Here is a 17,793-nt window from a genome sequence, read left to right on the forward strand (position 1 = left end):
GTACAAAAAAAGCTGATGCTGATTTGCAGGCAGTTGATTAATTCCTTAAATTCATAATATAATTTCACATAACAGGTGGGGTTTTTTTCTAATTGTGAATAGTAGTTGTCAGTAGGACAACTGTTGGCAGTTTCAGAACGGAGGTGATTGTGACAAATTATTATAGGTAATAACTAACTACTTTTAATAAGAAACCTATGCTATACTGTGGTCTAAGACCTGTTTTCAGAAAAAAAAATCTCAATGCTTGTGCTCTTGAAAGAATTGTTGGAGAGGTGATATATACAAAAATTAAACAAAAACCCCTGTATTCACAAGTCTGTTTAGTGTTTTTATGTGGACAAGTACATATTAACCTGTGCAATCATACATTATAAAATTGTACATGTAGACTGTTCTAGCACATGTTCAACAGTACAGAATAAACAAACCTAAAACTTTGTTTAAAAAACCCCCCACACTTAGTTTTAAACAAAATAATATTGCTGTGCTTTTTTTAAGGTAATAGTGTAAATGTAATTGGAACATAGGGAACTTGTTAAACTTCCTACTCACATAATTGAAACTTTTCTAATTGTGGATTTTTTGTTTCCTTCTAAATTAGACATTAGAATTCCACATGACTTCAGCAATCAGATACAAAAGATCTGGAGCTAAAATTAAACTTCCAGTTTAAACTGAAGGACTGGAAAAGTCATTGGTATAATGCTTTTATATATTATTTATATGCTGAATGCTCTGTAATACAGAATGCAGTTCAGTGTAAAGGAAATAAAGGAAGCAAAGTACCCATCTACAGATTGGGATAGGACTCTGAAATGAGATTTTTTTTTTTACTATATATGCACATTTATGCATGTTCCTTACTTCAGTAATGTGAAGGTAGATACCTTTATTTTCTGTGACGGCTGATTAAAAAAATTAGTGTTTAGATATATCTTTTCATATTTTGTATATATTTATTTATTAGGCTAACTGTGATCTTAGAAGACAAATAGATGAACAACAAAAGCTACTTGAAAAATATAAAGAAAGGTTAAATAAATGTATTTCAATGAGCAAGAAGCTTCTAATTGAAAAGGTAGGTATACTGCTTTTAAAATCTTTGTGATAAAAACTGAGAGTGCTGTAGAACTCTATTATGATCCCTTCATTTTCACTTTAATTTTTTCACATTAGTCTCTGAGACTGAAACTTCATATGCATATCTCTATCTGGCAGTAAGTGTTCTTATAAACCTGAATAGGAAAAATAAAATGTTGATCCTCTTTCAGATGTGCCTTTTTTAATTTAAGGGGGAGTTTTCCATCATGAGTAATTCAGATATAGCAAAGCATAAAAGTTAAGAATTTGGTATGTGGCAAATTTTCTGGACAAACTTTAAGAATAAGATTACAGTGGATGAAAAAATTTCTGAACATAATCTGTTGTGGAGAAGAGAAGGATAAAGTCTCTTTATGGAAGTGTCTGAGATAATTTTTGATGTAAAATGATAAAATGCTATGTTATCTCAGTATTAATGAAAACAAGGAAATGAAGATGACCATATACCTTCATATTACTATGAAATATTTATTTTGAATTTAATGATAATTTAAACTAGCACCAATTTCTTAAAAGACAAGGGTAGCTTGTTTCTTTCCCTCTTCTTTAAAATAACCTTATTTTTTGAAAAAATCTAACAAGAAGTTAGTAGAAAATCAGCTAATTACAAATTAGAGTAGAAAAAAGTTTAAACAGTCAAGTCTCTTCCCTAACACTAGCTGCTGCTATCAGATCCAAGGGCACAAACTGATCTGTTAGAGGATTAGGGAAAGTTTCCTCACTAGCATGCCATAAATAAATTCTTGCAGTCCTTTTTAAGTTCCAGCATGAGGGGAATGCAGGGAAAAGATATATTGGATCTGTTCAGCATGATGCTAGGTGGGCACCTTCAGACTGAGAGTATCATATAGGCCATTTTTCATGAAAGGCCATGCAGGCCTCCTCTTCAGTCTAGAAGTCTGTTTGCACGAAGATCCTTAATTCTGTCAACTTCTCAATCTGTTTATGTATGTGTTTGATTTTGCACCATAGGCATTTCTCAAAAAGCAAGCATTTGTAGCTATTGAAGAAGTTTCTGTCCATCAGCAGTGTTCAGTGCAGCTCTTGTGCTGAAACAGACTAGGTAGTTGTTTATCACATACATCCCAAGGATGCTTGTGGTAGTGGTGACTGATTCTGAGAAAGGCATCTGCTTCTATTACTGCAAGTGAATATCTGATTGCAGTTAAGTCTAACTGCAGTGCAGTCCCACGTAGAGATTTCTGAGCTCAGTCAGTTTGGTACAAGCAGTAGCATAGATGCTCTGTCAAGGGAGTTTCCAGGCTTAAGTAGGTGCACTCTTTCTGATATCTAAGCAGGCTCGTTTAGTATCATAGGCACATACATAAGACATAATCTTAATTATATGCCTGTATGATGCTGCTACTTTATCAGTTTTGCTGTATTTACAAATAAAATGTTTTGTTAATTATGAAGGACAGCAAACTTCATAGGAAAACTGAGTCAAACTCAGAAATTTTTTTTGCACAAATTGTCATTAGTCCCAGTTTTGACAACTGCAGATGTTTGAGTTTTGCAGAAATTAGAATAAATGTAATACAAGATATTTTCATGTACTCGCCTTTTATCCCTCCCTTAGAAAGTTGTTGGAGGAAAAAAACGTAAGTGTTTTACTGACTTTTTGAACACTTTAGTATTACTAAATATGATTTTTTTTGTTGTTGTTTTGTTTTCTTAGAGCACACAGGAAAAGCTGGCAAGCAGAGAGAAGAGCATGCAAGACAGATTACGCCTGGGGCATTTTACAACAGTTCGTCATGGTGCTTCATTTACTGAACAGTGGACAGATGGCTTTGCATTTCAAAATCTTGTGAAGTTAGTCAATGCTATGTTCTTAAAATTCTCACTAATTGTTAGTTCCCTCTAGTGGATTTTTTTATTACTAAGGTTCTAGGATTGGAGCAGCTTTTCATATGTTGTATTTTGCTTTGACTTTTGAAGACTGAGAATACAGTACAGAACTCCGTTAATCAAATGAGAGAATACTAAGGCTGAGTGTCTTTGAAGGGACAGTTTGGTTTCACTTGATTTTAACTATCCTTAGAAAAGCATGAATGTACTAAATGAGCAACATGTAATTATTCAGCTCAGCTGGTAGAAAGACCTATAAAACTAAATCAGTGATTTTTCAAGCAGCTAACCGTGTATCTCTGGTGATCATTGGGACAGATGAGGTCTGTGAAGTTCTCATTGGTCACATAAGTGCTGCCTGTACATCCATCACTGTAGCAGCTTTTTCAGGCATCCAGCTCCTCAGTGCCATGAAGTAGGAGTGACAAATCTGACAGCTTCAGATAGGGTTTAGTGCAAGTGGATGGGGGAAAGCAGCCACCTGGAAAGGAGCTTCTGCAGCAGGTATTTCAGCAGAGATGGGACCAAGGAAAAGGGCTCTGGGAGACCCATCAATCAGTGTTGATGGTAAAATAATTATACAATGCCTCAAAAGGTGTTCTTTGGTAACAAGTCTGATTCAGTCTTTGGGGGGGTGGGAGGAAGGAGAGAGAGAAGCAGTTCACCAAGACTTTAGTTTTTGAAGGGCAGTATGTAGTCTTAGTATTATGTGATTGCCTAGGGCGTTGTTTTTTTAAGACAATCTTAAAAACAATCTGTATAAGTGTTTTGTATAAAAGCAGTAATTGCCATACAGCCAAACTGATGATTTATTTGGGAATGGTCAGATCAAATTCAGTATTTGGCCTATAAAAATCAAGTACTTTTTATTGACTTTGTTACATTTCTTTTGATGGTATAAAAGAAGGTATCCACCAACTCAGGTGCATTTTTTTCTTTTCCTAATGCAGAAATCATGTAACACTTCAAAACCAAAACAAAAAACCCCACACCACATATTTCAAAACTAAATTGTGCCAAAACTTTAGCAAAATTTTTCCACCTCATGAAGAACATTGTTGTTCTTTTTCCTAGGAAACATTTTCACATGTGCAGTAAGTTTTCTTAAAATTCCTTAATGCTTTATCAGTTAAAAATATAGTTCTTTAAAAAATGCAACATTATGAAACTTTAATAAAGCTTTCTTTGGGGTTTACAGGCAGCAAGAATGGGTGAATCAACAAAGGGAAGACATTGAAAGGCAAAGAAAGCTCCTGGCCAAGCGAAAGCCTCCAACTACAAATAATTCTCAGGCACCATCTGCCAATTCTGAACCCAAGCAGAGGAAAAATAAAGCTGTGAATGGGGCAGAAAACGATCCCTTTGTTAGACCCAATTTACCACAGCTGTAAGTTTAACATTTCAATCAGTCTTTTACATAAATTCTCAGATATTGTCTCTGTGAGTTCTATTCAAATAACAGCATAAAAAGACACTCAGTATATTCAGCAGCTATATTCTCACTGACGACTTGCTGATGTTAGGGAAATTTGCACCACTGCCTATGAAGATGTCATACAATTGCCCAATTTATTTTTGGTAAAGTCACCAGAGAAAAGCCCATTCTGTGTTTATGCAATGTTCCTTCTGTATTCCTGATCTAGAGGAGTCTTTATTCTGGTTTCCTACTCTTGTAATGTCACTGATACCTATTGAACTTTTCTCGGTCCACATTGGTTTAGGAGCCTCTCCTTCAGTTAAGAGATAATTTCATTTTTCATATAACAGTCTTTAGCTGACAAGAGAAGCTTTTGTCAGCCTTTAGGATTGGAAGACGTGTCTAAAAACAAACAGAAAAAATATATTTTTTTTCCTTTTCTGAATGTTAGATCCTGAGAGCAACTGTCAGAAGTTACTGATCCCATTTCACATATTGACAGTGTTGAAATTTTTTGTCATTTAAATATAAAAATTGAGAACTATCAAAGAATTCTTCATTTTTCAAGTGACATTTTTTCTGCAGACAGAAATGGTATAATTCAAAGCGCAGACAGATGTGTTCTTGACATTTGAGTATTTCAAGAAGTTGGTGCTTGGAGATACTAGTTATTGCCCTTGATGCTAAGAGGCTGCAGCTGATAGTGTATCTGTTCCTAGTCAATTAAATAAAAAGTAAATAACTAGGGTTAAAAAGACTAACAAATTAATATGTGTTACTTTGCAGAAGTAGGCTACATGTGTTGTCACCTCTCACTTGTGGAGGTAGTAATTTATACCTTGGGGGGTAAATAGATCACTCTGCTTAGATCTGCAAAATACATACGTTTGGACCATCACTTTGAAGACAGCTGCATATGTTTTGCGTAATGCATCATTCTTAAAGTTCATGTTGTTGAAATTGTTCGGCTGTAACAAAAGTATCATGAAAATACAGTAGTAAGGCTGATGTAAGTAAATCTTGATTAGTGTTACTCGTGTATTTTGGTAGAGAGCTGAAGAGTCACTGCTCAAATTGATTCTTTAGTCATACTTTGTGCCTACGTTTCTTCTTCTTAGAACATAATTAATACTTCTGAGTAGTACGGTAAAGATTACCATCATGTTAAAAATACCATTTTGTTTGAATGTAGTATCTCTTGTTATTGAAAGTAACATTTAAGTAATGGAAAAGACATGAAAAATTACAGAACTTTTAATTTGCCAGCTTTTGGCCATGTCTTCATTCATGTTAAGTTTCCATTATTGCTGCTTTAGGAGGTGATAAAATATACATTTGGGAAAAAAATACAGAAGACATACACTCTGATTGTTAAATAGGACAAGATGAATTCCTGATAATAACCTTCTGAATATTTTTTGATGTTACCAGGTTTTAAATAATTTCCAAATGACTAAAAACTTTTCAGATTTTCATTTCATTTGGCTTAACCAGTTACATTATAAATGGCACATGAAAATGCTTGCTGGTTATGGAATTGCCAAGAGAACAATCAGAATTGCCCTTTTGTATCTAATGCTAGCATAAATGTAAGCTGTTATTGAATCAAACTGTTGTGCCTTTAAGTATCCTAATTTATTCATTATATAATCTACATACAAGATTGCTTGCCTATATGATAAGCTTACAGATTTTGTTTCAGACCTTTGAGAAGGTCTGTAATGTGTCCTGAGATCACAGAATCATTAAGCCTCGTCATGCGAATCTTAGGCCTTTACTTGAAAAGTGGTTTAATGTTTGTATTTAGGATTTGTTATAGTTTTGTATCGTAGTATTACATGTTTGTAGTATTACATGTTGACTCCTCTCTGATTCTCAGTACAGAATTAAATATGTTTTGTGGATCTTGGGGAAACAATTATTAATTGTGCACTTCCATTTTAGAGTAAATGTGTCATCTGCTGTATGTGATTCCCCTCTATTACATTGTACTTATCACTGTTCCTGCTTACTTTGAAAGTAATGATCTTAATTAGTATAGCCAAATGGAAGATGTTCTGTTTATATGAGGCATAGGGAAATGCAGGGCTACTTGAGTTAAATTAACTAAACCCATAGTAAATCAGTACAACATATATGCAAGTGATTAGGCAGATCTTTTTTAAACAAACAACTTGATAGCAGTTGTTAGCAACAAGTGTCTCCACCACTGCCGTGTTTGCAGGTACTGACAAGACAAAATGGTTCTATAGCTTTGTAACAAATAGTATTACTGAAGTCAATTCAGAAAACAGGTGTTAACTATTTTGAAATGGATTGAAGGTGTTGCCTGAGGCATTCTTAATAAGGGCATTGTTTTAGTTTAGCTGAATATACTATGGTCTGTGATACAAATTTAAAAGCAAAATTTTTGCACTGAAGTTATTAGTGTAGAAGTGGCCATCTGCCAGTGTCCTGTGAGTGAATGGTGGGTTTGGTGTTTAAATAGCATGCAACAGATGAGTCTAAACACTGTCTTGGTTTTCCATCATTCTTCCCCTTTTGGTGGCCCAAACCAAAACTAAAAAGTAATTTCAATTTTGATAGTTTAGGTGACATAGTCCTTCCGGTGCAGCTTCAGCTGTGTCAGTTGTAGTCAACTCCCAGTCACCTCTTCCTCTGCTTCACAGTTCCTCCATGGGAGTCTGCATGCATCTTTGTCCCTGCATGAGATTTGTAATAGGAGAGCAGAGGGAGCTGGCAGATTTTGTTACTGTAGCTGAACAAATGCATCATTTACAGGGAGCATTCTGTTCTGTATGGAACAAATAAAAATATTTTCAGAAACTTTTTCAGGCTTAAGTGCCAACAATGTGTCTGGGCTTTACAGGACAAGTAAAGACAGCTCCTTTCCTGAGGCAGTCTCTTTCTAAGGCAAACATGGAAACAATGGGCAAAAAGACCTCATGGAAGGCTTTGACTTGGTCAGTATCTGCCCATCCTTGTAGAAATTCGAGGAACTAGAGTGAGAATAAGGTTGGGTCAAAAAAGGAGTTGCTCCAGAAATTGTAGCAAAAAACTTCTATTGGATGTGTGTATGGCTGTTTGGGGTCATGGCTGCATTCTGCTGTGCCTATATATCCAGGATGATTTTTCAACTAGGAAAAGGTGGGAGGAGAGATGATTGTAAATGTGCCAGGCTTGATCATCATGAAAACCAAGGAGCATGTGACCTTTCTGGTTATTTTGGTCTTGTCTGTACCCACTAGTAAGAGTGTTTTGATCATAGAAGAAGGTTTTGTCTGAACTTGTGAGGAAGAAGTGCAGAGAAGAATGGTTATGTCTACCCATGCATACTGTATCAAAACCTTTGAATTTGGCAATGAAAACATTGTTTAAATGACTGGAAGGCCTATTTTTGCTAATTTAAAAAAAAAAAAAAATGGTTAAATTGGTGATAATCGAGCCTTCCAGGCCAGGTAAGCTGTCCACTTTCTTCCAGCGACAAGTAAAGGTGGCACACCATGGCCCTACACGTTACAGCTAGATTACACTACATGCACAGAATATGTCCAGTGCTTTTTTAGGAATTTCAGGAATTCATTGCATGTGTATGGTAGTTCCTTTGGCTGTGGACAGTTAAAGTACGGCACAGTAATTTTGAGCAGAAAAGATCATGGTCAGGACCAGACTGTTACCAGATTAATTCATGCAACCTACTCCCAGCTGCCCTTCTTCCCTAGCACTCCTCAGATTAGCCTCAAGCTTGACTGTCTAATTTAAGTTCATTTAGTGGTTGGCAGCAGCCTGTTTCTGGTCGATGTCCCTCCTCTGTGCTCTTCAACGTTTCTTCTACCACATCTGATGAGACCTGTGTGTCTCAGGTGGTGGAGGAGCAACCCCTTCTGTGGGAAATGATGGTGTCTCCTAGGTGACTTCTGTTTCAGAAGATGCCTCGAGCATGCTTCTGCCCTGCAAAAGACGGTAGGTGGATACATGTGGGAAGCAGTCTCTAGGATGGGTGTTTTCAGCCTGTGTGGCAGGGTGGTGGCCTATAGTCAGAAAACAGACAGCACGCACACTGTCACTGTTTTGCTGCTGTTTGTTGTGTGCTATTTTAATATGAATATAAAGTACAGTATATTTATAGATAAAAAGTAATAAACTCCTAAAAAAAAAGACAAATGTTTCTGAATATGAAGGAATAAACTTTTGTTCTTCATAAATAAATGAACAAAATCCAAAGTGACTACGTCTGTACAGTTCAGCATTTTATATGCCTTCCTCCAAAATGTGGTGGTCAGTAACGACAGTTTCAAATTGCTGTGAATCATGCTGTGCCTCTAATAGAGTTAGATTTGTAAGGAAATAGAAAAATGGAAAACAGTCGTTTATTGGGATATAGCATGGAAACATGGAAAGAGTGACTTCGAATCTTAATGTTTTCAATATGACCTCTAACTTGTGCTGTGTGCTCAAGAGGGCTATTTAAGAACTTTTTGGAAGGCATTACTTGCTAGAGCTGTCTGGGCACTTTGTCATAACACTGTGTAGATAGCTGAGGTTTCATAAAAAGGACCAGATTTCCTATATTATGTTAGTTTTTCAGGGGATCTATGGTTTTAGGGCTCTGGGTGTTCACTGAAAATTCTGGAAGGTCATATAATAAAATTCATATTTTTAGTGTGTTTTACTTGTGGTTCAGCTTTGCTAAGCCACCAAAATACTCTTCTTCCTGAGAAACACAGACTTTACTATCTGTGTTTCTGGAAATGCATAAACCTGTAATTTATACTGCAGACAATAATCTGGAGGGAATAATACTCAACCTCGTACACATTGGCATTGATCCTTTGCCTTTTTTAATTGAGAACTTAATCCGTGTTAAAGTAGTTTGCTGTTTGAGTAGAAGTATTGAAAAAATGTCAGGGATGCCACTGTGAGTTGTCTAGTGTGGCCTTAATGCTCTCTTTGATACGTCTAGCAGACATATTACAGCAGGATTTAGAGCATTGTTTTCTTAAGTTTCTTGCTGTTGTTTGGACTATAGAGAGAATGCATTGCCAGCTTTTCTAGCTATTGAGCCACCCCATTTCACATTTGCTTTAATGCCTCTTGTAAAATGTAGTGTAAATTGTCTAAAATTAGAGGACATTCTGCCAGGAAAACAATATAAATGCTTGGTCTCAAAATCTGATACTAAGGGACCTTTTGCCTTTCTTGGAGAGGCAGATTTCCTCAATCTGTTGCCATTGTGCGAATCTTTTCAAGGAGGCCATACTTTTTTCTCCTTCCCCATCCCCTGTTCCCCTTCATCATATGTGTATGGTTTCTTCTCTGCAACTTGAAGTCTCTTTAGTTTCTTTTCTTTGGTAGCTTGTCTTCTATGTCTTTTTTGTTCATTTGTCAGCTGGATACTGCATGCAGTCGTTTCGCGGGTTTCTTAGTTACTGATCCGTATGAACAGTCTAGATCCTCTGTGTGATAACTGACTTTGTGTCTTAGCAAGTCTACAGGCAGTGAGGGACCACTGAATGAATTGTAGCCAGGAATCTTTTCTCAAAGGAAGATGAAAAGAGAACAAGCAAGAGTCGCATGCCAATTCAGAACTGAATTTGTGGTCTCATGCAAAATGTAGCGTTAATGAAGTTGGAATGTATGGTTTTGCACTACGTTCTTTAAATCACAGCTCAAAAAAACAGTGTTGTCAGTCTTGTCTAGTTGGTTTCTGGATCTCCATCCTTTGGTTCGTTAAGTGTTAAGAGTTGAGAACCAAGCAGTGGAGTAGCATCAACTGAAACACTGGGATGATTATATGATTCAGGATGCACCCAGATAATCTTAACAGGCTGAGAGAACAAAAATGGTCCAGTGGGAGAGGCAGGTAGTATTCCAGAATACCAGACACAGAAGCATTTTGTAAGTATGTTTTGACCCTGAAATTACAAACCAAGATGTTCAGATGGTTCAAAAATGTAGCCCTAGTAAATAATTAACATAAGATACTGTATTTTCTGTAGTGCTTAAGTAAGAATGTTCTTGTTTTGTTTACCATTGTATAACAGCTATAATTACATGTTTGGTCTGTTTTTTCAGTTTGACTCTAGCAGAGTATCACGAACAGGAAGAAATTTTCAAACTTCGGTTAGGACATCTCAAAAAGGTATGTATATGGTCTGTTTTTCTAAGATAATTTTTTTTTTTTACCATGCACAAATCCATAAAAACTAGTACTATCAAAGTATGGAGAGGTCTTGTTGAGAGCTATCTGATTAGAAAACGTAATACTAAAAGTGCGGTACAATTTTATGCCTAATAGTGGCTTTCCTTTTTTTTTTTCTTTTTGTACAACTTACATTAACACTGGGAGTACAGCGGAGTAGTAGTGAGTCCATCTAGTGTAATGTAACACTGTACTGATTCCCTGAATCCTTCTAACAGAGGTAACAGTGATGATGCCACCAATACTGCTCGTGTTTCAGAGCTGAGGAAGTGGAGTCAGCCAAGTTTGATATATGGGCTTTTTACATTAGTTTTTGACTTTTATAAAGGTCCAATTTACAAAGCGTTGCGTTTCTGAAGAATATAATGTTTTGATCATCTACAGTATCCACTTCAGTTGTTACCAGTTAGCATGCTACCTATCACAAGAGAGAATATAATTTTCCTACTTTTATGTAAAATCTTTCTCTGTATCTTACATATTTTTGCAGTTGGATATTTTACTCCAGTTTTGACTTTTGAAAAAAACAGCAGTACTTTTTTCTTGAAGCCCATCATTCTAATAAATCTGTGTAATGAGATAATTATGATATTAACAAACTATTGCTTATTCAAGAAAAGCTTTTGAGGAATAACCAGTGAAAAGGAATGACAGTTGAAGCAGGCAGAAATATCTCACAACTCTGGAAGGAAAGTACCTTTATCTGCTGAGCAGTAGTTCTTGAGATGCTCAGTCAAAACAGGTCATAGTGTTTTTCTCCTTGAAATGTTGTTAAGAGTCTGTTTCAGGCCTGTTCTCTTCAAATGTACAAGTCACCTGTTATAAATCCTACTATAATAAACTGAACTGGACCCCTTGAGAAAACTGATGCTGTTTTTAAAGAATATGACAAGAATGTACTTGTGGTAGGGAATCAGTGTATAAACTTGTTGGCACTAGTGAAGTAGAGTTCCCACATAGTTCTTCATTGTTAATGCTTTAGAAGTAGCACCAGCTTCACATGAAATTCTGTAGGTTTTTTCCATGCTTTAGCTTTTTTGAAGTCTAATGGAAATTTCCAGTGACATATGAAGGAAGCTGTTTTAAAGTTGTTTAATACCCAAATTCTGTTTTCACCTCTAGCATCAATGCTGGGGTACTCTGTATAAGAAGGGACTTCCCTGACTAAATGCCAGAGGAGAAACAAATGTTATTTCTTAGCAAATCATGTTTGAATATATCTGAAAATAAAAATAAAAATACATACTTGCATTTTAATATTTATGTGTGATACAGATTTTGTCGTTAACTAAGAAAAACAATGTTGTTATCATCTTTTTACGTGGCTATATTTCTTCCCTAGTGCTTCTTTGCTCGTTATGTTTTTTTTCTTTCCTTCTGCATATGCTATTTTGCTCCTCTTCCTTTTCACTCTCCAGATGCTTTCCTGGTGCTCTTATTTTTGGTGCCCTGTACATGCTGCCACCACCAGTTTTCTTTTCCTTCTGCTCCCCAGGAAATTCTTTTCTAGCTAGCAGCTTTGGTCCTGGAGAGAGGCTCTTGTTTCCTCACTTCCTTTTATATAGCAGTGACCTGAGGCAGCTAAGCTGGTTCATTCTTGCTTAAAGGTATTCACAGCCTGAGTGTCCTAAATAACAGCTGGAAACAATGCAACCAGCCAGTTCTCTTTGGACTAACACTGGCCTATGAACCACATTTTGAGAACCACTGAATTGCATAATATATGAACAAAAAAGCCCAAAAGAAGCATAACTGATGGATTTTTTTTTTTTTTTTTTTTTTTTTTGTGTCAGCCTTTGGGAAGAACACTAACAATTGTGTGTGTATAAGTGTGTGGCCTTTTGTGGAGGAGAAGGGCTAGAATTTTTTATAAAGGACTATTGGGTTATGAGGAACTGCATATCATTTCAGGGTATTTAACAGAGAACTGCAAGGATGAATCTAAATATTTTTTGTAAAAAAGAGTTTAACATTGTATAAACAGGAGGAAAAAAAAAAACCCTTGACATACATGTTAGGAAAAACAAATGGTCCACCCAGATCTTCTAGCAGATTAGTATTAATTTAGTCCATCTTTTAAATTAAGAATTTGATTTTTGGTTTCTGAACGGAGGTTCATTCATCTAGTGTCTTGTTTTGGGATGAGGTTTTTCCTTAGATTATGGGGAGGGATTCAGGATATCCAGTGAAATCATCTGGTCCGGACTCCTCAACTCATTGGAAATATGATCATTTAATGTGTGTTTTAGATTATATAAATACAGTTGTTGTTTCAGGATGTGGTTTTATGATATACAATGTTTGGAAACACCAGCTTTATGGCATTTTCTCTTCCCTCTGCTGACTTCTGCCTCCATTCCCTTGTGCCATGACTCGTTGCCCTGTTGCTTTTACCAGTACCACCAGGTTGTGCAGTCACAGTATAAATTGGGTTGGAGAGCTGATCTAGCTTATTTCAAAAGTGAAGTATGTATCTTTTTGTGAGGTTTGTTCTTCGGGGTTTTTTTGTTTGTTTGTTTTGTTGTTTAGGGGTGTTTTGTTTTGGTTTTTTTTTCAAAAAGAAAAGATTGATTAGTTTTCCAGTTTGGTTCACCATGTGGCTGTACAAGAAGCTGTGCCAAAATAACAAGAGATGATGTGGGGCACTGCTTCCACTGGCAATGCTACTAAAAAAATACATACCAGATGCCAGGCCTTCTTTTTCCTTTTCAGCTGGAATAATTCCATAATTATGAGCTTCTGATATGGACTAATTTTTTCTCCCCTTTATTCCATACTTTCAAGTTCTAGAGGTAGTAACTCTGATATAACCTTTTCTACAGTGTCTTTCAATGAGTGTACGTTTTTCACTTCAAGTATAGATACATAGATTTCCACAAATTAGGTATCATGAATTTTTTACTTTTTTAGAGAATCTGAATAAACAACTATTTCAGTGTTCTCTAATATGTAGCCTGAAGATGAGGTAATTTTAAGTGCTGAAATTACTTAGAGAATGTGCTCATACCTGACATGCTTCTTTTGAAATTGCACTCAAAATCTTAGGCAATACACATTCTGTGTTTGTAATTTTAATAAAATAAAATGGAAAAATCTTTTTAAATTAGCTTGTTTTGGTGTCTTGTATCAACAACTTAAGAACATTTCTGCTGTAATGACTTACTCTTTTATTCTTTTTTTGATTTGCACTTCAGCCTCAAAATATTTTAAATGTCTTTTCTTAATTTGTCAGTTTGTACAAAATCTATAACTGCACATATCTCAGTGTTTTCTTCTTTGTACATCAATTTCAGACCGCTTCCCAGATAATTTCTCTCCTTGGCTGAGGTACAAAACCCAGCTGCCTCTCATTTCAAATAGCATCCCTACAGTGCAGAACAAAACTGTGAACATCCCATTACCTGTGGGTTCATGGACAGAGAGGTTCCTTGAAACAGGCTTTTGCCTTATCTTTCTGAATTTTTCTGGCTTTAAGAGAAAAGCAGTGCTTTCTTCTAGTTCAGCAGGGTTTTGTAATGTAATGTTCCTCCATCACCACTAGTATTGATGCAGGGGTAAAAATATCCTTTTCAAACGGGGAGTAAATGAGCTTTTATATTCCATTCTTTTCATTTGCAGGAGGAAGCAGAAATACAAGCAGAACTTGAACGTTTGGAAAGAGTTAGGAATCTTCACATAAGAGAACTGAAAAGAATAAATAATGAAGATAATTCACAGTAAGAGACTTACCGTCTTAATTTTGCATGTCTATTTTAAAAATAATGCTCTAAAATCACTTTTTACCTACAGAGAGGCTTATTCATAAATTTTTCTTTGGTTCTCTTTGTTTATGTATCTACTTTAAACACCAGCTTACTTCAGAAAAAATAGAATTACTTATAATTTGGTAAACTTACTGGTTTTATTGAATATGCAAGAAATAACATATATACACAGTTTATAGTGCAGGTGACCTAAAACTTGCTAGACCATATTACTAGGCTAAAAAAAAATACTTATAAGGGAGCCTAATGCAATTCACTTAACCAACAATAATGCAAGAAAATGGCAGGGAGGTTTGAAGCAACAGCAGCAGTTTTGTGATGCAGTTACAATTAGTTTTGGTTTTATTGCACTGTCATTTCATTCCTACTAGGTACCTAGTAGGAAAAAGACAAATGCAAAGTCTTTTGTATTATATTAAATGTTACCCTGTACTTCAGCTTGCATGACAAAATATCATAATGTTAAATTGTTATTTAATATTAGCTATTACTGTGTAGATTTGAAAGTAATAATTACATAACTAAAAAAGATAGTCTGTTTTCCATGATGACAAATACAAAAACTAACACTACAGTTTCACCAGCACTTTAAGCTTGAACTGGTTCTGCCTATCCCTGACTGCTTCATTATGCCCTTGCCCTGTTTACTTTCATATGCTTGCAATGGCCTTTCTTTACTGAACAGAAGCTGGAAATTGATCCAAGTTAAAACCAGCTCCTGTGGTTTCTTTTTCTGGATTAATTCTAACCCCAGATCTATTTCCTGGTCTAGTTCTTTGCCCCAGTTGCAAAAATGCTTATGCTGCCATGAGGAGAGAGGGCAGTGCAAGGGTGGAATGAGCAGCCAGGAAGGAGGAGTTGATGAGACTAGGCTTCTTTCTTTTTGCACTAGTAAATGTTTATGAAACAGTAGCTTAAGACTTCAGGATTTTATTTTATTCTATATTTTTTAGACACAATAGAATTATATATACACTAAGACTTTTAAACATTAAAGCAACAAGATGTGAAATTGTACTTAACTGTTTTAATGGTCCCCATACCTACTCTGCAGGAATACAGAAAATTTTTGTTACCATGTGTCTATAATGCTAATTGATGGCTAAACTGGTGTTGTGTTTTGGATATGAGTGTTGATGCTTACAATTCAATGGCAGAATATTTTATTTTAAAAATAAATGTCCTACAACAAATAAACAAGCAGTTCTTTGTAGATTAAATTATAATCTTTTTTTAATCTTCAGTGTTTGCATTAAAGGAGTTTTTTTTTAAAAAAAGGATCCTTCAACAAGAAGGGATAAATGCCACAGAAAAATGAGAGGCTTTGACTGTGTAAATATTGTGTATGTGGGGCAAAGAATGTCCAAATTACAGGCCCTATTGAAAACGGAGTTACAGGACATGGACGAGCAGAATACTGCAGCTTCACTGCTCATTTTTTGCAGTCAATGTTGACACATTTTATGGTACAGAAGGAAAAGCTTTAAACTCTGTGTGTGTGTGTGTGTGTTCATGTTTCTGTGGGACTTTAGACTTGAGTATTTACCAAGTGGCCAAGCTGCAGCTTACACTCATAATATAGAAGACAGAAGCAACTGAGAAGTAGTTTAGGTCTGTAACCCCTGCTGTCTTGGCCACTTGGCCATTTGATAAGGGAGAGGATTCTGAAGTGAAGCAGCTGTTGGGTCCTGAATCAAATCCTGTTGGGTTTTCAGCTTCCGGCTGTGGTGCAAAGTTGAGCCCTCTTTCTTCTTCTAGCAACATTGCCCTCTACACCCTTCTACCCATGTATGTCCTCCTCAAGTGTCCCACACATAAAGTAGACAGCAAACTCACCTGTTTGGGGTTACAGCCTTGACAATGAAGAGTAGGAAATATTGCCCAGTTTAGAGATGGGTGAAGTTATATGTCTGCATGTGTTCTTTACAACTGCACTGGGATAACAAGACAAGGTGAGAGTGTGGGTTAGGGCTTCTCTGTCTGAGTTTAGAGCCCACATGATGCTGGGGCTACCTGCAAGGTGCAGGTTCTGAGCCACAGAGATCCCCATGGAGTAGCAAAAGCAGCAGTGGAGACAGAAGGTTGTAAGGTTAACAAGATTGGCCCTACTATAAGAATACTTGTAATAGAAGGACCAAGAAATCTAAATTTGTCAAGTGTGTTTTTAAAGAATTGGCCTGCTAGTCACATGACATCAATCGCCTAATGATGCTACCTCTAAATTTGTTATTTCTTCCACACTGAGCGCATCACTTACTATTTATGATTTTTTAAAATGTCTTTATCATTGAAATATGTATTTTCATAGGAAAAGGAAAGTTCTATGTTTAAAAGGAGCACAGTAAGCAAGAATATGCATCTTCCCTCAAATGCATGACTATCTATGACCATACCTCAAAAACTGTAGAGAACATGGAAGGATGGGATGACCTGTTGGCAGACTAGCCCTAAACCCTTCCTTAAAGTTTTCTGTGGAGTAAAATTGGCAGTGGGCCCTAGATTCATGGTATAGTTGTCTCATCTTTGCCCTAGAAAATGTGATGAGTATTCACCTCCCTTCCCCCTGGTTAGATGGAAGGATATATTTTGTCTTAAGCATGTTTCAGGAGAGAGTGTGGTCCTTTTCTCTGTCCTGCAGCATCATTTTGTGTTTAGGAGTGTTTTCTTCTTGCTTTTGATTAGAGTACGAGCAGATAGTGTTGAGTGTTTTCTCCATATTGCTGCTTGTTATTTGTTAACTTCTTAGTGTTGTATAAAATCCATTTTGTTAAAAAGAGACAGGTATGTACAACAAATCTGGTCATGTTTCATGCGAAATTGGAAGAATATCCTCCTCATCTGTTCCAGAAAGCTGAAGTTTGAGACTTGTCTAAAATTTGGCACAAGGAAGAGAGAGCCCTTGTATCACATGTTTAAATTTAAGGGTGCTTTTCTTATCCTCAAAGAAATAGAGAAAAATAGCAGGAAGTTTGCCAAATTGAGCAGTTTGACAATGGTGTTATGATAGCATTTGTATACTGAATAGTCAAAAGGTACTGAAATTGGCCATGTTGTGTAGTTGTGCCATAAGGTTACACATGGTGTAATATTGTTCAGCATATTATATATTGCTAGTCGAAAGAAAGCTCCATTTGAGAAGTAATATTAAGAGGTTTACATTTTAGACTATTTGTCTACCTCAAATAGAATTAAATGAATTTTTTTTTTCTTTCGAGATTTAAAGATCACCCCACGTTGAATGAACGATATTTGTTACTCCATTTACTTGGCCGAGGTGGCTTCAGTGAAGTATACAAGGTAGAGTGTGTTGGGTCTGCTAAAACTAACGTTTGATCTATGTACGTTTGTACATGTGGGAAGGAGGGCATCTGAATAGGCAGAAGGATTGTAATGTGGTATACTTTTTAAACACTGGTTGAGCAAACTTCCATTAACCCATGGAGGGAGGTAGCATT

The 17,793-nt window shown here is 36.1% G+C and overlaps 1 protein-coding gene across 5 annotated transcripts in view; it reads left to right on the plus strand.

Annotated features, from left to right (window-relative positions):
- Positions 1–17,793, plus strand: part of TLK1 (tousled like kinase 1) — a 71,032-nt gene that overhangs the window by 42,904 nt on the left and 10,335 nt on the right. For all 5 annotated transcript variants that reach the window (XM_074873242.1, XM_074873245.1, XM_074873244.1 and 2 more), the window contains exons 9-14: positions 971–1,081; positions 2,783–2,919; positions 4,154–4,342; positions 10,448–10,514; positions 14,193–14,290; positions 17,554–17,635. In XM_074873242.1, the coding sequence (XP_074729343.1) occupies positions 971–1,081; positions 2,783–2,919; positions 4,154–4,342; positions 10,448–10,514; positions 14,193–14,290; positions 17,554–17,635 (684 nt within the window). The remainder of the gene's footprint in view (positions 1–970; positions 1,082–2,782; positions 2,920–4,153; positions 4,343–10,447; positions 10,515–14,192; positions 14,291–17,553; positions 17,636–17,793) is intronic.

Source organism: Strix uralensis, chromosome 6, assembly GCF_047716275.1.
Source record: "Strix uralensis isolate ZFMK-TIS-50842 chromosome 6, bStrUra1, whole genome shotgun sequence".
In the NCBI taxonomy this organism is placed as follows: Eukaryota; Metazoa; Chordata; class Aves; order Strigiformes; family Strigidae; genus Strix; species Strix uralensis.